A 21,736-nucleotide genomic window follows, 5' to 3' on the forward strand; every position below is an offset into this window, starting at 1 on the left:
TTGCAAGGAAGAGATTATTATTATTATTGTTTCCCCTTAGTACCAATGAATGATTTTAACTATGAAGAATTCAGAGGCTGCAATTAATGAAATCTCAGAAGGTGTACGCCCTAAATCAAGTCAAACTTTGTTTGTGGAAGGGAAAGTTGAAGGATTCAGAGCTTGCAGATAATCAACTATCAAGGGATGTATACTGTTAGGTCAACTGTTGCGTTGACCAAAGCCTTTGATGGCTCTTACAATTGTAATGTTAGACTGTCATATGCCACGCCTTAAGAAGGTGATGATGAGGATGTAATGTTCCCCAATAGATTAAAGCCATCATAACATTATTGACTTGAAGATTTTTGGAGTATGCAACAACAATTCAAGAGGTTAAAAGGAATGAAGCATGCAATTGTTTTGAAAATTAGAATTTCCTTGAAGATTTTTGGAGTATTTTATGAACAAATAATTATAAAAATAAAAAAATAGATACTCTAATCACTTTTTGTGATAATTATATATATAATATTTAAATAATAAAATTATTTTTTTACGACCTAAACGATTCAATGTCATCGAAATAATCACTTTTATCATATATTAAATACTTCTTCGGATGATAAATAACAAATAAACAACCTAAAAATATGTTTTCTAATATTATTGGATTTCAGCTACATTTCGGATTTTTATGAAATGTCTTAGTTTCCTTCGAATTATGGATAACTCTTTTGATATAATTCGTCCCGAAAAGATAATATAGAAAAGAGGAATGGGGTAAAATAATATCGTCATATATTTTCTATTGATGATATTATTTATCTGGATCTCTATTAGTTATATTAGACTTTTGTTTCTTCTAATGTTTGAAATAAGGTTTTCAAGCATAAGTTAGTCAACATCCATCAACTACCATCTTGCCCACCTAACAATCTAATGTCTCATTGTCCCACGATCTTATCGCATGAACTATATGCATCCTATCGTTGATAATATTTGTTTCTATTGTTCTTTGAATGTGACATTAATTAGTAATCTACTCACATATAAATAAATATCTAAATGAGTCAAAATTGGATTATTAGTCTTCTCGACCACCACTTTACTTCTATCCATGATTTTATTCTCTATCTCAATTGCAATTGGAAGTCACAATTATACATCGAGCTTTTCTTTTATGTGAACATTACAACTAAAATTTCTCTATAAATTGACCCAATTTCAAATTTAAATATTCCCTAATTTATCATCCAATACATATAAATCTTATCATATCAAAATTCAAAATTGAGTTTGGTCATATATTTTTTTTGTACGAACTCATCTCAAACCTAATTAAAAATGACCTAATTCAATTTTAATATGTCGAATTAATGCAGACATTCCAAAAATATAATATTTTATTTTTGTCACTTTTAAATTATATATATATATATATATATATATATATATATATATATATATATATATATATCTTGGAGCTAAATCATTGACCGTATAAATAAGAATTAATCGAATTATATAATTATAAAAATTACTAACAAAAGTATATGTATAAACTATGCAATAATAAGAATGTTTAAGCTGAGTTTATTGCAGCGATGCTAATATATATATATATATATATATAGAGGGCTGAGGTGTCGTCTTCTGGTTGGTTGCCGCCGCCGCAGACATGGTGGACCCGGTCAACTCAAGACAGCATCGTACCATTCCGGTCGTATACGCGTACGTGGAATTACTGTCAATATCTGTCTTCGGCGGATGCTACACAAATACGCGCATCCATTGCCAGAAAAGCAGCACACAAAAAGAGACGGTTTCTCCGACAACACACGCAACACAAAGCCGCTCTCTTCTGAGAGAGAGAGAGAGAGGCGAGAGAGAGAGAGGTGCGAGAGAGCTACGACTGCTTCCTTCTTGATCTTTCCGCGAGAGAGCTGTCGAAGGGAGCGAACGAGGAGGAGGAGAAAGAGAAGTTACTCGTCAGAAAAGGAAAGAGAAAGAGAGGGTTCTCGATCTACACATATTTAAGTAGTTCTTTCAAGTCTCCCCTGCGCTTTCGTATCCGTAGATCTCTTCGTCGCCCCGGGCCACCTCTTTTCGATTTGGAGGTACTTGCTCTCCCCTTCGATTAAAGATCCGATCTTTGGCTGCTTTTGGTACGATTCTTCCTCCGAATCGGCTTGGTTTTTGCTCTTACTGCCGTTTCTTTTCGATCCGGAGGAAAAAACAATTGGGTTTTGGGACTTTCCGGTGGCACGATAGCTGGATTTGGTTTGATTTCGTCGATCGATGTCGGTGGGGTTTCTTCTGTCGCACGGCTGGTGTAGGTTGTCGAATCCGTTCTAGAAGTAATGAGTTGGCCCGTTCGGTTAACAACAATCCTGGATTTGTCTTCCCCAGAGAACTAAGTCAATTTAGTTAATTTCCTTTTGACCATGATTTATTTGGATTTGACTCTTTTGTTATCCTTTTTCTTTTTTCGAACTGAGTTGACATAACGTGAGATAAAAACGCAAAATTCCAGCGGATTTTTGTCTTGAAATGTAAAGAATTTGAGAGGATCATAGGGAAAATATCTTCTTTCATGTTTTTTTGCATGTCTTCTAACTACCACACCAGGTTGGCTTGTGTGTAGAAGGGGCATTACGAGGACATGAGTCGTCTAGCTATATAGGATTCGTGGTATTCATTCTTTCTTCACCAAAAATAGAGTGGGGGAAACTGGTTGGTATATATGTACTGTGTTTTGAGCAATGTTTGTGCTTTAACCTTTAAACAAGTTGGTATTTAGACTTTGAATCTGGTTTTAATCAATGATTTTGACGCTCTAACATGAAATGTATATGTTCTTCTTAGCAGTTGGATCGTAATTTGGTTGAGGGAACTTTCAGCCTTGGGTTGTCCATAGTCGTTGAGGTATACAAGTCTGGTTGCGGGAGCTGATGATAAAGAAGGCATAATGTCGTAACAAGAAGCGGAAGATGAAAATGCCTCATGCATGGTATTTAGGCAATGGGAATGTGCAGATCATGCCGGTTCAACGACACAGACCAACTTCAAGGAGGCCTCATTGGATCATCATCTTGATATGTTTGGTGTGTGTCTCTTTGATTGGGGCATATGTCTATCCACCTCACCGATATTCAGCTTGCTATTTTTTTGCTTCAAGCATTTGTAGTCCTTTTACGGATTGGGTACCTCCTGTAGCCCATGTTCTTACCGACGATGAGTTTGCTTCCCATGTTTTGATTAACGACATTCTTTCTGCGCCATATAAAGAGCCGAAGAATCCAAAAATAGCTTTCATGTTCTTGACTCCTGGTTCACTGCCTTTCGAGAAGCTCTGGGAGAAATTCTTTTTGGTAAGTCTCTAATTTGACCACTTTCTTTTCCCATGAATTGAAATGTTTCTGTTACAATTAGTTTATCACCTTTATTCTACATTGCGAGGGCATTCAGAAACTTTTACTTGGTTGTTACCAATTTTGTTGTCCTTTGATATGCTACCTGCTTATTCCTGAATACACACATAAGATCATTTTGTAAACTATGTTGAAAAACATGAAATCTCTTGTTATGAGTTTTTTGCAGGTTAAATAATGCAAATGGTCTTCATATTCAGAAGAGACCTGTTGAACCTTACATTAAAACTTAACTTATCAAGAAAACACATGAATGCTAATAATTTATCACAGCAATGTACCTTTAATAGTCTTTCACTGGGAGCCAAATGATTGTTATAGAGCAACTCAAGATTTCCAGCAAGTAAAAATGGTCAAGACAAATGCATTGATGTAACAATGAAATTTAGTTGAAAACATTTGAGACATCATAAACCATGTGTCACGTCATGTGTTTGTCTTTTTGAATTGGGTTCACACTCATTTAGTCATTAGTTAGACTAATATCCACTAGTTTGTTCATTAATTACACTGATATTATCTCATTTACTGGAATAGTTGTTTAATGATTTGATAAAATTGTATACAACTAATACTTACAATTCAGTGAGTGTCAGAAAACTCAGTTAGTGTTAGCTGCGTCATCGTTTCTTAAATTGACTGAATGCCTAGAATTGTTTGAAGTGTCCAAGTGTCTGGCATGATAAAAACCAAAAGGTGAAGTCCCCAGGTAATACTGGACAATATCATTCGAAGGTTTGATGTCAAAGTTTCTAGCTTCTGTTTGCTCACACATGAAAGTTATTCATGTTGTCTTTGTCCATCTCATCCATGAAAAAATTATGGTTTTGTAGTGTATCCCTTTTCTGAAGTTTCATTCTTGTATCATCTTAATTCTTTTTTGCAATTTTTTAGGTACATTTGTATTTTTCTTTCCTATTTCAAACTACTTTCTGTTAGACTGTTTACCTTTTTGCCTTACAACTTTTTTCTAATCAGTTTTTGCCCTCATCTTTTGGCAAACTTATGGACCGTACTCTAATATGTATAAAGCCTCACATTCAATTATGGGTGGTTGGTTTCAAGGACTTAGACTGAAGGGTGACGACTGTTTGTTCTGCCTGGGCCTTGGTTAAGCCTAGACCTTAACCAGCCTGCATAAAATAGCATCTCCTGACTGTTCGATACAAATTTCTTTCTTTTAGGGAAGTGCTAGGAGATTTAGATTTTTTGAAAATCACTAAGAAGCTCATCTGTGACTCACATTCTTTGATTAGTTTCTAGAAAGAATGTGGGAAGAAAACCACCATGTTTATATTTATGAATATGATAGTAAATACGAAACAATTATGTAGTCATGCCAAGTCTTGATAGTGGACATCCCAGGAGATTGGAAATAAATCTAAAGTCTTACTCAGCTACTCGCATTCCAACATTTCTCATCTTGCTTAATATGATCTCCAAACTCCACTTCATCTTTGAGAAAGGCAACCATCTGAAACAAACCCTTCATTTGGAACTTATGAATATTCCAGAAAGTTACTAAATATATAGGCACCTAGTTGGCGCACTACTATCATATATCATTATAAAATAGTACACTGTCTGCCTAGGACACTTTTGATTTGAACAAGGAATTTTCTTCATGTGGTGGCTGTTCTGATTCAGACCAGAAGATTGTTTAACAGTGAAATGCAACTAAGTTACTTCACTAGTTGTCAAAATACAGAGTTTTATTCAACTTTTAGACTGAAGCATGTGCTTAAATCTTTATTTACAGGGCCATGAGGGGAGATTCTCCATCTATGTACATGCATCACGAGAGAAGCCAGATCATGTTAGTCCTTTGTTTGTTGGCCGGGACATTCAAAGTGGGAAGGTACTTGAAATCCTCTCTTCTCCTGGACTGATACATGTTATTGATGGCCTACACTATAAAACAATAAAAAGGAATGTCTTTGATATCATTTGTGCTTCTACTGTAAATAGTACACAGGTACATTTACTGCCTATAGAACATTTTAGAAATGTTCATGAGGTAATTGCAAGTCAAGAGCAATGTTGCCAGCCTGTGTTTATGCTTATGTGAAACTAATGGTCAAACGAAAGGTATCTACTTTGACTCAAAAGAGAATAAAAATAATGTTTCTACATGTAGGTTGTGTGGGGAAAGATTTCTATGGTTGATGCAGAGAGGAGACTCCTAGCAAATGCACTCCAAGATCCTGATAATCAGCATTTTGTTTTGCTCTCTGACAGGTATTGAACTTTTGTGTTTGAATGTCCTTGCCCTGTTTATCATACCAATATAAAGGACACTCATGTTTCTTGTATGACAGCTGTGTTCCCCTGCATAACTTTGACTATGTCTACAACTATCTTATGGGAACAAATGTCAGTTTTATTGACTGGTAATGTCATCATCAAGTTTTCCCTAACACCTGTTCTGCTTTCTTTCATTTTGGGCTACTTGTTATATCAAGAAGCTGTTGCCAATTCTGGCGACTCTTCTAAACAGCTATTCTTTTTTCCTTAAATATTACATAACATATTTCTTCTTTCACAAGATCTTTGACTGATCATTAACAAACTGATTCCCAACCTTGTTGCTACCTGTTTTTGCCAGCTTCTGGGATCCTGGCCCACATGGAAATGCCAGGTACACCGAGCATATGTTGCCTGAGATTGAAGAGAAGGACTTCAGGAAGGGTTCACAGGTGCTCACTTTTTCCTTTATTTAATTGCCACTAGAAATTTTATTATCCATATTGTGCAGAAAAGGACAAAGCTTGCTTGTCAAAAAAAGCTACCAGCGTGCTTTCTACTCTGAGCTTTATTCCTGGCGTTAGCTCAAAAGTATGAAATACCATATAGTCTCCCTAAATCTTGATTTTATGTAGGTGTCCCTTCTAAACCTCAAAATTTGTTGGTCTCTGAGATTAGCTGCCACCTCAAGTAAGCCCATATGTGAAATGGGTTAATTCAGTTTAATCAGGGACAGGATGGGTACTGGGAATTGTTAGGGGTCCAGCTGGGTTTGAATTAGGTTTGAGCATGTTCTGTTAATGTCCTTGGATCTGTTCCATTTCGGAAGTCCTTGTACAATTGATAATGGCCTGAGTGAGGAGGGTGAGAGGGCTAGAGAGAGAGAGAGAGGACTGAAGAGTGTCGGTTTACCTTGGATGGGGATTGGAAGAGAGTGAAGAGATAGGATTAAGCTTGAGAGAACGAGGAGATGGATGAATGTGAGGGTTGAAGTTCAACTTGGGTGGGTCGAGTATTGGGAAGGAGAAAAGAGAGGTTAGCTCAGGTTGGAGTTTGGGAGAGAGAAGAAGAAGGAAAGCCTTAAGATTATTATATTGGTAAATATAAATTGCATTTTGTTATGTAGCATGTTTTCTAAAGTACCTGTGACATTTAGATTCTTGTATGTGATGCAGTGGTTCTCAATGAAGCGGCGACATGCTTTAATAGTGCTGGCAGACAGCCTTTACTATACAAAATTCAAGCTCTATTGCAAGGTGAACACATACGTGCTCATCCTTCTTTAATTCTTGATGCATAAAGCATGCGTGTAGAAGATTCAGGTGATATCTATAAACAGAAGATATGAGGTTTTACTTGTCTAATTGATTCAAAAGAATTTGCTGTAACCTGAGGTTATTGATACATGTAGTTATTGATACTTGTTAAGTGCTAAATCAGCATCACTGATAGACAATAATTTACCAAAATTTTAAAAAGAAGAAAGAAGGGAAATGAGGCTGATACAGATTGGAGGCACAGCTCTTCAAACAACCTCAAAAGGGTAAAATGAGGCGAAGTACAGAAATATAAAAAAACCTAAACTTCTTGTTCTCCTTTACATCTTTAGTTCGGCTAATTTGCTTTCATTTGATAGAGCTTTGTACACTTCTGATAATGAACTGAATTATAGCTTCTTGCTTGTCTTTTGTGAACCTATGCAACGAGCTATGTTCTGTTTATTCTCCTTTACTATGAAAGGATTTTGATATTCTCATTAATATGTTTCATTTTCCCAAGTTTCAAACTGCCTTTTGAAGTAAATATAAATTCAACTAACTATTATAAATTTTTATGATAGGCAGATTAAGTGATAATTTTCATTAACTTATTGTCATTGCCAATGGCTGCTCCCCCAGATTGATCAACCAGCAATACTGATTGCTATTTTTGCCCATTTCTTGACCTCAGCCAGGTTTTGATAGTCGCAACTGCTATGCTGATGAACACTATCTTCCAACTCTATTGAGTGTAAGTACATTAGATCATTTTGCATTTTGGCTTTCTTGAGTGATAGCTTATCTGTGAATTTAATAGTATCACTAACCAGACAGGACATTTCGACATCCTGCAGATGGTGGATCCTACTGGAATTGCCAATTGGTCCGTGACGCATGTTGATTGGTCTGAAGGAAAGTGGCATCCAAAAGCATATCGAGCACAAGATGTCACTTTTGAGATCCTGAAGAACATTTCAGTAAGCATTCTCTCTTTCAAAAATTCATACTTTAGAATGTCCAGATGCCTCTAAATTCTTATTTGCTGATATGGGTTTTGTTGACAGTCTATCGATGAGAGTTACCATGTCACCAGTGATGAAAAGGTAAATCTTTTAGAACTTGTGTTCATATATGCTGATTCTTTCCTTTTTCTGGTTCAGTTATTCCTGATTTGCTTTCTTTATAGTTGTCACAATCACAAAAAGCACATCAGATTAGGCAAAAGTAACTTAATCTTTGCAAGCTGACTGCTAAGTTCTATAGTTTATCTTTTCCTCTGAGTTACTTCAGTGTTTTCATGTGCTTAGGTTGAATGAAGCATATAATAGGAAATTGGAACATGTTGTAGATATCCATCTAAAATTCTTGCATTTTTGTCATAGATAGTGGTAAGTGGTAGGACTTTGCAAGAAAATGCTTGTTCTACATGGCTATGTCAACCAAAACCTTTAAAACACTATGCAATCATACAGAGTAGCACGATACATTCGTGAGGCACAGAAAAAATACGGAGGGATTGATGACCTACAATCTGAGCCATCAAAGAAGCAAATAAAAAAATATACGGATGGATGAAATTGAATTACTCAATTACAAGCCGGTATGACTTTTAGGAAAATAATGTCATCTGTCCAAAGAAGTCAAATATTTTCTCAGCATGTTCACTAGTTGGAGGATTGAACTCCAAATCACCAAAAGCATCAATTTTCATTTTTGTTTAGATAGTATTATTTGGTCCTTTACTATCTCTTACCCATTATGCAAATTCTGCATACTAAAAGATTAAGTCATGCTTAAAAATAACAACAATGGGTTACAAATCGTGACAAGCATGTATACTACGTTGGAATATCGAATAATTGTTCAAAGTGATCAACTATGCTGTGTTCCGAATACTGTTACTGTTGAAGCTATCAAATAATTTTTTAATGCCATTGACTGTAACAATCTGGTTAGTTCATGCCGAATCATAACTAATGCTACAAGAATTTCATTTTCTTTCCATGTTTGACTTGTATTTATCGTCACAAAATCTTTGCTGCTATCTGTTTTCAGCTAACAATTATACAACACAATCTGGAAGAGAAACTAATCACTCAAACTTGAGTACACCAAATCTGCTATTTAACTGTCCTCCCAGTGTTTTATAATCAAAGACCAACCGCAGCAATAGTATTGGGTTCTTTTTTGTTCATATCAATCATGTATTTATTTATTTATTTATTTTGCAGAAAGTGGTGACTGTGAAACCTTGTTTGTGGAATGGAATGAAGAGACCTTGCTACTTGTTTGCTAGGAAATTTTATCCTGAAGCTCTTCACAACCTGATGCAGTTGTTCTCTAATTATACCATCATATGAGACACATCAGCATGAACACCATTGTTTGGTCTGGTTGTGCTTCCTGACATCACATTGTTGAGTCATTTGCTCCATGAAATCCCTGCCAATTCTTGAACTCAAGCCACCTCATGTAGCAGCAGAAGATTGTTGGAGGCAATCGGGATGACTTGAATCTATGTCTCTCTAAGTAGGGATGAGGTGGATACTACTTTATTTGATGGTGCACTCCACCCAGTACTGGTCTTCTCTCTGTTTTGTGTTTTCCTGGTTATTTGATCTCTTGAGCAGCAAAATTTTGTTAGCCCATTTAACTTTATAGAGTGCTCAATTCTTTTGTAGAGAGAGAGAGAGAGAGAGAGAGAGAGATTATAAAACACTTTCTTTGTGAAGTCTTTATGGCAAATCTCTTATTTTTTTTTGAAAGAAAACTGAAGCACAAAGAGAAGTGAATAATTTGGTTAGCAGTTTCATAAAAAATGTCATTAAAAAAACTTAAGCAATAGAGAACAACTTAAAGTTCTGAACTTCTAAGATCTGATCTCAAACACATGCTATATGATATATTGTGAACATAGTGAATAACAATTATTATCTAATGGATGTTAATATGTACAACAACATACATGAAATGTTATGATGTATGAATCAAATGTAACGGTCAATATCACATTAAAATCTGACATAATTTCTGACATAATTTCTACATCATGCATAAAAATGATATAATAATGTTTCAAATAATAAAAGTCTATCTATTGTGAGGAGGAAGAATAAAAATTATATATATATATATATATATTATTGGTGAGAATTCTGAAAACATTTTATGCTAATTATTAAATCATTATAGAGATCATTTTTGCGCTAAATACTGAAGACAGCATTTTATTGTGTTTGTAATGAATAAGCACACACGGCAACCTTTTCTCTCCCGTACGACTACTCAGCACGTGAATCGCACATGTTTCGGATCCGTTTCGAGTCGGTGTCGCATCGCACATGCTTCGGATCCGCTTCACTTGAAGATCCGATTCCAGTTGAACTAAACGCGGCCTATATATACATATATCCCCTGTCTCCCCCCTCCCACTCCCGCTCTCGCTCTCTCTTCTCTTCCGCCTTCGATCTCTCTCCCTCTCTCCGTGTTTGGCTTCGCCGTCCGCGGTCAATCCTCCTCTGTGCCCTCCTCTCTCTCTATCTCTCTTCGGGCGAAGATGAAGCGGCCGGTGAAGTTCATCGCCGACCCTAGGGCACGGCGCACCGCGTTCAAGAAGAGGAGAGCCTGCTTCCTCAAGAAGGCCTATGAGCTCTCCACCCTCACCGCCACCGACATCGCCGCCATCTCCTTCGCTCCACATGATGCACCTCCCGGCGTCGTCCCCGACCTCCTCACCTGGCCTCAGGACCGGAAAGAGGTGGTCCGCATTATCCGCCGCCTCCCTAAGTACGGCGACGGCGCCGGTCCCGGCATCAATAAAACGCCGAAAATCAAGCCCCCGGAGGCGGTTGCCGTCGACCAGGCGTGGGACGACGAGGGGGCGCTTTGGACCATCGTGAGGACCCTGCTGGAACCAGAGATCCTGTCCCTGAGAAATAGCGGAACTAAGTTACCGGAGGAACCGGAGTGCTCGAGCTCCCATCACATCCTAGGGCTTCAAGATCCTCTTCCTCCTCCTCCTCCTCTCGCCGCGGCGATCGTCGACGATGCCTCCGATCCCACTGCCATGAGGATTCACGAGCTCCTGAGTATGCCCGATACCTTCTACGGGAACGATGAGGCCTCCTTCGCTGAGTTGCTGCACCTGATGCAACAAGAGTAGGCCAGCAACATCTGCGATAACTTCTTCAGCCACAAGGAAAATGGGTATTTTTTTTCTTTTTATTGTGAAAAAGGTGGATACACAGTCAAAATCTGTCCTCTGATTCCACGAGCAATAAAATCAGCTTCTTTTCAAACAAAAATCGTGCAAAATTTTCCTGATAAAATCTATTCAGCAACCAGAGTGCCAAATAGATGACTTGCATACACCATTGTTTCATACTTGTTCACCTCTCAGTACTTCTTTCCATTTAAATTAGCTCAAGAAATAATAAGATTTTCTTATGCATTTTGTCTTTCAGAAAAGAGTTACTTGACAGCAGAATCCAATTTTAGGCTTTTAGCCAATGATCTAACACTAGCGAGTTAAGAACTGCTTTCATATTTTTTATCCCTTCTCAATCAGTGCCATCTTGTGTTTCAAAGGGTCATAGAGGAACTCTCAATTGTTCATCTCCTTATAAGTACATTTATAAGAGATGAATTATCCTACTTTGCTTTGATCATATGTTTTAATTGTTTATTTTTGGGGTTTTAAGTATGCTGTCTGCAGTCCTATCACAATCACTTTTTCCTTGAGTGCAGGTATATCTTTGGCAGGCATATTCATCTACCAAGTTAGCTATTTTTAAATGTTTATGCTTGCCTTTACTCTGAACTATAACCGACATTATCTTACATTATCTTGGCATTTACTGTAGTTTGACAAGTATCATTTTTCAGTTTAGGCTTTTATTCATGATTATTCAATTTTGGCACCTAATTCATGATTGTTACATTATCTTACTCTGTAACAATACATCCACCGTGCCCCCATTTTTTCTATTGGACACCATGTCTCGTAGTCAGCCTTAACATCTTTAACTCATTGAACCTTGCCAAATTATTTCTCGGTATAATATTGCCCATGCTAATGGATATGGGAACCAAACATATGCTTTATTTCTCTGGCTGAACTTGCCAATTAATTAAGCATTATCATTCGAGTGCTGAATATTGACTTATAGTTTAATGAAAAGGATTAATGGAGGTGAAGTCCTATAATATTCATGTAAAAAATGAGCCCATGGGAAAATGGAAAGCTTATTTGAATTCTCTGTAGCAATATGAATCAGTGAAATCTAAAAATGCTCTTTCTGAAGGTTCATTTTTCCGGTGGTTTGGACTGACCATTAACTGATGCATCTCATCATCAAGACTCCCAGTTTCAAATTTTGGTGGTATTCTACAGTTGCAAAATTCATTTAAATATAGATCGACATAATATTTAGGAACTTTAAGACCAGAAGGGTGGATGAAGAACTCATTTATACATAATATCCTTATAAGTGCACTAATAAGATGCATGAAACAGACTCGCACTATAATTTCTTCATTCAGATTGCTTATGACAGATAAATAGATGGGCTTCTTTATGCTAAGGCAAAACTGAGGCAATGCTTTCTGTGAAACCAAGTAATAGTTAAGTGTACTACCTCATTTCCGTTCTATACTATAGTAATTCCAGAGGAGTGTAACTGGGTTTATGTGATAAACTTAAAAAATATCCCGGGGATATAAATAAACAAATTGTTCTACTGTCATTGGTGTTTGCCAATGATAGGCTTTCAATCCCTTCCTTATCAGAACAAGTATAATTGTGCTGAGTGTTGGTTGCTAATGAAGAGTGATATCTGGAGCAGAGAAAATTGGCTCAACATGGTCTCCAAAGATCTTTACACGGTAGAGGTAACTGAGGCCAACCTTTTGAGGTATTGGATCTTTTATTTATAATATGAAGAGATTTGTATGCATATCTTGAGTAACAATGAAGCTTATGTGTTGCAATAGAGATGCACTAAACTATTTCTTAAACATTAGTTCAAAATATCAAGTTTATAGAGACATTAAAGAGCTTATTTATCCTATTTCACTCTGATCATATGGTTTAATTCTTTTAGGTTCCGAATATCATGTCTAAATGCTGGTATGTCTTTTTCGTATTCAATTACCAAAGATTACTATTTTGAATGTGTATGCTGGCTTTTATTCTGAACTATAACGTTTGTCTTAACATCATGTTTGCATTTCCTATAGTTTGACTAGTCTCATTTTCAATTTTAGGCTTTTCATGGTTGCTAATTTTTGGCATCTAGAATTAATAGTAGTAATTAAATTTAGTTAATGAAATTAACTGCAATAACATATATGTGTTAAGTATTTGTATTTCAAATTTAGAAGGGCTCATACAAAAATACCATCAATATTGCAAAAATCTGCACGCAATTTCCCAAATAAATAGAAACATAATTTAAACTTTTTAAATAAAATTAAGAAATAAAAAACTTACATCTGCAAAAAGGGAATTAATTTTTTGGATTTTTTGTTTAATGAGTTTTTGAGAGGGATCAAAGGATCACACTGGAAGATGACATAATATAAAAAATAAGCAAAAAGTTATCAATCAAACTATTGACCTTCCAAATCTAATTTCATGAACAAAAACTTGAAAAAAGGGAATAGTTCAATTCAGATTGACTCTAATGAATCAAACTTGGCCAATCTACTATTACTGTTTTACTTGTGATTATTTGAGTATTATTGGAGTTATTGGAAAGAGTGGGAAAAAAAGGGAAAGATGATGGCCTCAACTTCAACTGTCCCTAGCATGCAGCCCTCCCATGGCTGTGCTGTCGTGGCCCTAGCGTGAACTCGCCGCAAATCCTGTTAATATTTACAGTAAAAAAAGTTACTTGTACAAACAAATGATTTGCATAACTAGAATGATGAATTTCCCGTATGCCATTTATATATATTGTTGTTCATGTTACCACCAATTCTTTTTCTTTCTCCTCTAACTATCAAAATGAATAACAAATTAACACTGTTTAGGATGTTGGTTTCCTGTTGATTAGTTCTCACATTAGTTCTGTTCTTGTAGTTAATCTGTGTTTGTTCTGTTCTTCCCCTTTAATTAACTTCTGAATTCTATTATGATACAGTTTTTGTATAATACATTTCTTTTATAACTTAATTTTTCTTTTACTCCTCAAATTTGTTCTAAGAAATGATTTTGCGTTGTTTTAGTTGCCTCTTCACCCGCAATGGCTTTGTTCACTCCATCAGGTCCTGTAATGCAGAAGGATATGCTGACTTCAAGCAATCGCTCAACGAGATGCCATCAAGCATCTATCTTTTCTCATTCAACCAGCAGTGTTGAGAAATTGCTCTTTCTCAGAGTACATCCTGTCTCCACCAATCTACTATGCAAACCATCATCTTTGACAAGACACCCTGAAGGAGGCCATTTTAGAATTATTACCCATGAGTGACAGCCAGTGCTATTTATTTGATTCTTAGAAGTTTTCAGCTTCATGTGGCAACAAGTTCTAGCTTGATGATGTCAGTGAATCTCAACAGTTTGTTCCAGATATTTTGAATGGAATATTTGAAATAGCAATTGAGATGGAAAAGATTGAGAAGAATTCACTGAGAAGCAATATGCTGGAGGGGTATCTTATGGTAACTCTGTTTGAGCCATCAACATCAACCAGACTTTCCTTTGAGCCAGCTATAAAAAGGTTAGGAGGATAAGTTTTTTATTACAGAAGAAGCACGTGAATTTTCTTTAGCCACGAGGAGAAACTCTTGAAGGTATGATCTTAATTATGGATAATTTTGTGGTGTCCAGAATTTTATAAGGAAGACTTAACGAGTGGAAAGCATGATTTGCAGATATAACTACAGTTGAAGGTTACACCGATATAATTGTTTTGAAACACTTCAAAAGTGGAGTTGCTAGATGGCAGCTTCTACAGCCAGTATTCTTTTTTATAAAAGCTGGGATGATCAAGGACAGCATCCAACACAGGTAAAAGGAATAGTATCTCAATGTTATCTTGCTCGGGAAGGATGATAAAAACAGAAGAAAACAACTGGTGGTTTTTATGCTGCATTTTCTCTCAGTTGGTTCTGATGTATGCATGATTTGTTGACCGCCAGGTTTTCTATGTAGGGAAGTTTGCTTCACCATTAGAACTACAGGGGAAAAAATACTTGAAACCTCAATGAATTGTGATGACATAATTGTTCTTACTTATCAGATTAGGAAGTACATTACTTCATCAGAAAACATTCCTTAAGGTTGCTGTGAATTCTTTGAGGTCACCACAGGGAAATAGAAGTCAACCAGTTCATGATGCTAGTTGTAATAGAAAAATCAGATATTGATATGAATTCCTATAATTGTTTTGAAACACTTCAAAAGTGGAGTTGCTAGATGGCAGCTTCTACAGCCAGTATTCTTTTTTATAAAAGCTGGGATGATCAAGGACATTCTTGGAATCATCAAATTTCAGAATTGGTACTGCAACTCAGCCCTGCCATTTGGACATATGAGTTATCCTATGCCTAATATGCATCTTTGACTATTTATGCTTGTTTCGATTCCTGGATTAGGTGCTTTATGAATAAAGACTAACGTTATTCAAGAAGGCTTGTTGTTTTGCTTCAGTCTTCTTGTTCTCCAATTTATCAAGTTTCCCTCAGTGTTCACAATTGGTGGGAAATTATGGTTTAACCAACTATGAAAATTCTTTACATGAATAATTTCTACTTATGTAATACTCTTTTAGGATCCTTCTGAATTCAAGAAATGCAGGTCTTCACCGAAGCAAATTGAAGGTCCTGATGGAAGAAATCTCCAGCTTCATTTCCGGACAAGACTATCCTTATCCCATTTTACTGGAGGAAAAGTAGAAGGGGAACAGGGAGCTGAAATTCATGTTGTGTTGATTGATGCAAACACTGGCCATGTTGTCACATCAGGACCTGAGTCGTCTGCAAAACTAGAAGTTTTAGTCCTTGAGGGTGATTTTAACAATGAAGACAATGATGATTGGACAGAAGAAGAGTTTGACAGTCATGTAGTGAAAGAACGCGAAGGAAAAAGGCCTCTTTTGACTGGAGACTTATACGTCTCATTGAAAGAAGGTGTAGGAACCCTTGGAGAGCTCACATTTACAGACAATTCTAGTTGGATACGGAGTAGGAAATTTAGGCTTGGACTGAAGATTGCTTCAGGTTTTTGTGATGGTATTCGAGTCCGTGAAGCGAAAACAGAAGCTTTCACTGTGAAGGACCACAGAGGGGAATGTAGGTCAGCTTTGCACTATCTTTGGTTTCTTTTTCTCCATTTACCTAAGTTTTCTTTCTGATGTTTATAGTGTACAAGAAACACTATCCACCTGAATTGAAAGATGAAGTCTGGAGGTTGGAAAAGATTGGTAAGGATGGTTCATTCCACAAGAGGTTGAATAAATATGGAATCTTTACAGTTGAAGACTTTCTCAGACTTGTTGTTAGGGATCCCCAGAAACTCCGCAAGGTAAGTCTTTGGTTTTCTTGTTTGCTGTAATGAGTCTCTTATTACCTCCACTGTTTGTGGATCTAATTTACTTCACAATGTAGGTTCTTGGAAGTGGTATGTCCAATAAGATGTGGGAGAGTCTTGTGGAGCATGCCAAGACTTGTGTCTTAAGTGGAAAGTACTATGTATATTATTCTGATGACACAAGGGATATTGGTGCAATTTTCAATAACATTTATGAGTTTTGTGGCCTGATTGCTGGTGGGCAGTTCTATTCTGCTGAAAACCTGAATGACAATCAGAAGGTCAGCTTTAGTATATTTATTTCTATTGTTCAATAATTCATTTTAATATTATAATCTGTTTATGATACACACCATTGTGATTGTAAATGGGGGAGTTTGAGCTATTAGTTATAAACATAGCATAGGGAATGAAATATTTTCATACGAGATTGAGTACTCAGGTCTAGTAGTAACTAGGAACAAAGATGAGGGTAATAAGCTATTTCTATAGAGCATTCAGTAGCATTGGGCTGAATTTCTCTGTTGATGGAGAAATTGCTCTTCAATTATGGAGAAGCTCCTAAAAAAGAGGCACCCTGCTTAATGTTTGTGTCATGATGATTATGTGCATGAGATTGACTATGAACTAATACCAAATGTTGCAAAGTTGTTAGTTACCCAATGATGTGCTATTTTCGTCTTCAATGAGATGTGAGATTATGCAATGTTTTTTTCATTTTTTTTTCCATTTTGGACCTGACCTTTTGATGCTTGCTTTGAACTGGATAGCCCGAGGAGCTAATATCTTCGGCAAAACACATATTTGAAGAGAAGCAGTGTTGTATCATCACAGTTGCATTCTTAAATTACTATTTATAGATTGGTCATGCACTCATAAGAGGACTTACTGTTCACAGCTAGTGTCACATGTAAATTCTCCCACAAAATTTTGGGCTAGAATTGTTGGCAGTAATGGCATGTTTGTTATCATTTTTGTGTAGCTACTAATTTTGGCAGTCGTGGCAAGTTCTAGAAAATTTTTTAGTTGGCAATGTTTAAGTACTGCTATGACTTGTTTGCTTTATTGTCCCATTTGTTTGTGTCTCTTCTATCCTGTTTTTCCTTAAAGCATATTGTTAGCATCACATAAAATATCCACATCAATGATGACCTCCAGAAGCCCATGAAAATAGACAATAAATTAAGATTTACACTCGAGACCATATACTTATGTTAGATGCATATAGCAGATATCTTCTAGTATATGATCTAGACAAACTTATCGTGAAAGATGGATGCATATATTTCTTATATTGAATAAATGAATTTTATAAGGACATAGGTCTTCTTATGTTGGCTTGATATAGAGCTGTCATTATCTACTTTTGCATTGTTTTCTTGTCATGCATTTTTTAGTCATAATAAACTGCAGTGGAAAGAAAATCCTGTATGTCTATGGACAATGGCACTATCAGCTATGTTACAGTAGCAAATGTTGTTCTGAGATGTTTCTGGAAATAATAAATGTTGATATTCAGACTCTTGGCATCGAAAAGTGCCATTGATTCTCCAAGTAAATGGGACTAATTTCGTCAGTATGTTCTAGGATGTTATGTATTTGATGCGAGACCATTATGGTTGCAATGAACATGTTTCTCAGATGCATATGTTTGATAGATCATGCTTGGAGATGAAGATGCAAACTCAATATACTAAAATCTGTTCATATGAATCATTTTTTTTTAATTTGGAGGATTTCTCATGCCAATACCTAGATAAAGCTGGTGCCTGACTTTCAGGTTGTGGCAATCTCTTTTATTTTTTGCAGGTCTTTGCAGATGCGTTGGTCAAGAAGGCATATGATAATTGGATGCATGTCATAGAATATGATGGTAAGGCTCTTCTGAACTTTAGCAAAAAAAAGAAAGCCCTATCAGATTCTTCAAATGATCATGAAGAGTCTCAAGTCAACCTACAAGCTTCGTTTCCTTTGGAGCATCCTTTGGTTGATATGGGAGGTGATATGGCAAAAAATGGCAGACCCAGCACAGCCGGACGGGACAGAAGCAGGTAATGGTTGAAGCTCGCCCATACCCTGCGATCCCCCGATCTCCCACGCAACCCCCTGCGCAACACACTGCCCGAGGCTCTCCGTACCCTGCAGCAGCTCGGCCTCCCACACAACCCCAGCGGTAACATCAAACCTCCTCTATAAACACCCCTGAGTCCTAAGCAAAAGGGGGGGATCACACACTCAACAGACGGAGGTGCGAGACGGTGTCGCCTCTTCCTGGCGCTGCGGCGGAGCTGCCTCCCGACCCGAGCCGCCGACCCGAACCGTCGAGCTTGAGGGAGCAACTCACTCAAACACAACACTCAGAGGCTCTTCTTCTGCCTCATCCACAATCCCCTCCACATCCTTCTCTAACTTGATCGTCGGAGGGGTCGGGCCGAGCTCCCGGCCCGACCTGTGTGCAGGTGCAAGACGGTGTTGCCTCTTCCCGAAGCTGCGGCGGAGCTGCCTCCCGACCCGAGCCGCCGACCCGACCGGGCGACCCGAGCTGTCGAACCGACCTCCCGACCCGAACCACCGAGCTCGGCCGCCGGGAGACCTCGAGGAGCGCCCCCAAGGAGATCACCGCCTTCCGGACCCGAACCAAGCCGCGACGGCCCCGAGGCCACGGCTAAAAAAGTTACTTACACTAACAGGAGGTATGAAATTTCTACCATGAATAAGAATAATTTCTCTTGTAGCATGTTATTTAGCTCCTGTACAGCAGTAGGACGGACTTGAAAGTGATGATCGAGAATGATGGTCTATAGATGTGACCCCAAATATTTTTGAAGTTTCTGTTTATTTTATTTATCATTAATTTAAAAATACCTAGGTTGTGGCACTTAGGATGTTGCAGGTGATGATAAAAATTATGTTTATCTGGCGAGTTGTGAACCACAACATGATCACTTAGCTAGGTGCACAAAATGCCGAATGCTATATCGTAGATGATCCTGTGCATGCAATATCATAGGTCGTTTTTGCCTCACTAGGATATGTAGTGAAGATATCATCTTGTGGATGTTATAACCATCATCCAAAGGAAAGCAACACTCCTTAGAATACTAATTTTTGCTCTCTTTTCTTCAGGAAGTACCATAACTGCTGTTTATAGTGGAAATGAAGGGGTTACATATTCAACTAGTCCTCCAAACGTAGCTTCTGATACAAACATGCAGTATGAAAGCGCCTGCTTCACACCACAGAATGAGGCAATTGGTTCTGCTCAACAGAGCTTAATTACAAGAAATGATAGTACAAGTCTGGCACTGGCTCTACCACAGCAGACGAGCATTGGATTCCAACCATCAAGCCACTCCATGGAGCATTCAGGCTTGAACATATATGATGACTGGTCTGGTCAGCAGGACAGCCGCTGTATGGATGATTTCTTCTCTGAGGAAGAGATTCGCTTGAGAAGCCATGAGATGCTGGAGAATGAGGATATGCAACATTTGCTCCGAACCTTCACCATGGGTGGAGCTTCTGTCGGTCTCCCTGAAGATGGATATGGCTTTCCGCCGTATATGCCTTCGCCATGTCCTAACTTCAACTTTGATGATGAAAGGAATCGTTCATCTGGTAAAGCAGTTGTCGGTTGGCTCAAGATCAAGGCAGCTATGAGGTGGGGCATTTTTGTCAGGAAAAAGGCTGCTGAGAGAAGGGCAGCTCAGCTTGTTGAACTAGAAGAATAGCAATATATATCATATAGGGTTATACATTATTGTGTGGCTGATTATGTCGTAAAATAGCTTTTATATCTTACATGGATAATGATGCAGACTGGAGGTTTCAAATAGGATTCTTAGTCAAAGCTGACAATTGCAAGTCACCGAGGCTCTACATTGTAGTTCTCACCTGCAGCTATCTTATTCTGCGACTGTCTCTTGTTGATTCAGCAAACCCTGAAATGCCCTGCAATATGTACTGCAGCTGCAGATTTTGATGGCTTCTGAATCTCTATCTACTGCGAGTAGATCCTTGGTAGCGGGTGATGGGGGATATAAATAGAAATAATCTTTGTATAGGAATAAATACTAGAAGATCAAAATACGTAGCGGAATAAAATGGAAACACAATCAAACAGAACATCAAGATATACGGGTAAAAATCATGGGACAAACTAGAGATAATCTACTATGAGAATAATGAATATACAAATCTCAATCTCTTGCTCAAAACCCTAGCAACAACCACAAGAGAATAACTGGGATATAAGGATCATGTCACTGCCCACAATATCTAAAACTCCCAAATAATCACAGCAAGAGCCTACTGTAGATTTGATCTAACCTGAGATGAGACCACTGCTAGATGATTGAGAACAGTCTCTGTGTTGTCCTTGTCTTCTTCCCTTTCTTTCTCTTCCTTTTCTGCCGTGTTCTCCTTCTTCTCTTTGGAATCTCGTTTCTCCAAAGATCTGCCTCGTTGCTGCCTTTTTATAGCTTTAATCTGCCTATAAAATGTAGCCACCACACCCCCCTAATCTTAATTAGGGTTAGGTTAAGAGGGGGTGTGGGCTGTGGGCTGAATATGGGCCATCAGCCCAACAACCTCCCCCTTCAGCCCATAAGGGAGGCTGTCCCATGACTCCTCAATGTGAAGCCATACCGACTAACTGTCGACATATCTCATGTCTTTCTTTTGGTAAGGTCTTTGTCAACATGTCTGCTCCGTTGTCATCTGTATGAATTTTCTGAAGCTGCAACTGCTTCTCTTTAAATACATTTCGAATCCAGTAGTATCTGACATCTATATGCTTTGACTTGGAATGAAACATTGGGTTCTTACACAAATGGATGGCACTCTAGCTGTCACAATGCACCACATAATTTTCCTGTTTCAGCTCCAATTATTGTAAGAATTCTTTCATCCATAACATTTCTTTGCATACCTCTGTAGCAGCAATATATTCTGCTTCTGTGGTGGAGAGAGCAATACACCTTTGTATCCTGGATTGCCATGACACAGCTCCCCCTGCAAAAGTAAGTACATAACCTGAAGTAGACTTCCTCGTATCTATATCTCTTGCCATATCTGCATCTGTGTAACCTGTTAACACAGGTGGTCCACCTCCAAAGCTTAAACAAATCTTAGAGCTCCCTCTAAGATATCTAAAAATCCACTTCACTGCTGCCCAGTGCTCTTTGCCTGGATTTGCAAGAAATCTGCTAGTAACACCCACTGCATATGCGATGTCCGGCCTCGTACATACCATTGCATACATTAAACTTCCAACTGTTGAAGCACAA

The 21,736-nt window shown here is 37.7% G+C and overlaps 1 protein-coding gene and 1 pseudogene across 1 annotated transcript; both read left to right on the forward strand.

The window, feature by feature from the left end:
- The first annotated feature begins 1,792 nt into the window (after window positions 1-1,792).
- On the forward strand, window positions 1,793-9,631 carry LOC103981278 (glycosyltransferase BC10). Its single transcript, XM_065145805.1, has 11 exons — window positions 1,793-2,099; window positions 2,851-3,353; window positions 5,173-5,271; window positions 5,551-5,651; window positions 5,732-5,803; window positions 6,019-6,109; window positions 6,833-6,913; window positions 7,608-7,667; window positions 7,771-7,893; window positions 7,981-8,019; window positions 9,148-9,631. Exons 2-11 carry the CDS (start codon window positions 2,973-2,975, stop codon window positions 9,274-9,276), a joined length of 1,176 nt encoding a protein of 391 aa, XP_065001877.1. The 5' UTR covers window positions 1,793-2,099; window positions 2,851-2,972; the 3' UTR covers window positions 9,277-9,631.
- Window positions 9,632-15,469: 5,838 nt separating this feature from the next.
- On the forward strand, window positions 15,470-20,298 carry LOC103981686 (calmodulin-binding protein 60 B-like; annotated as a pseudogene).
- Window positions 20,299-21,736: the final 1,438 nt, after the last annotated feature.

The sequence above is a fragment of the Musa acuminata genome, chromosome BXJ3-4, assembly GCF_036884655.1.
Source record: "Musa acuminata AAA Group cultivar baxijiao chromosome BXJ3-4, Cavendish_Baxijiao_AAA, whole genome shotgun sequence".
NCBI classification, from domain to species: domain Eukaryota; kingdom Viridiplantae; phylum Streptophyta; class Magnoliopsida; order Zingiberales; family Musaceae; genus Musa; species Musa acuminata.

Coding starts and splice junctions, on each gene's coding strand:
- LOC103981278 (XM_065145805.1), top strand. CDS start 2,973: ATGAAAATGCCTCATGCATGGTATTTAGGCAATGGGAATGTGCAGATC. Junction 5,804..6,018: donor AATGTCAGTTTTATTGACTG/GTAATGTCATCA, acceptor TGTTTTTGCCAG/CTTCTGGGATCCTGGCCCAC. Junction 6,110..6,832: donor ACTTCAGGAAGGGTTCACAG/GTGCTCACTTTT, acceptor TATGTGATGCAG/TGGTTCTCAATGAAGCGGCG.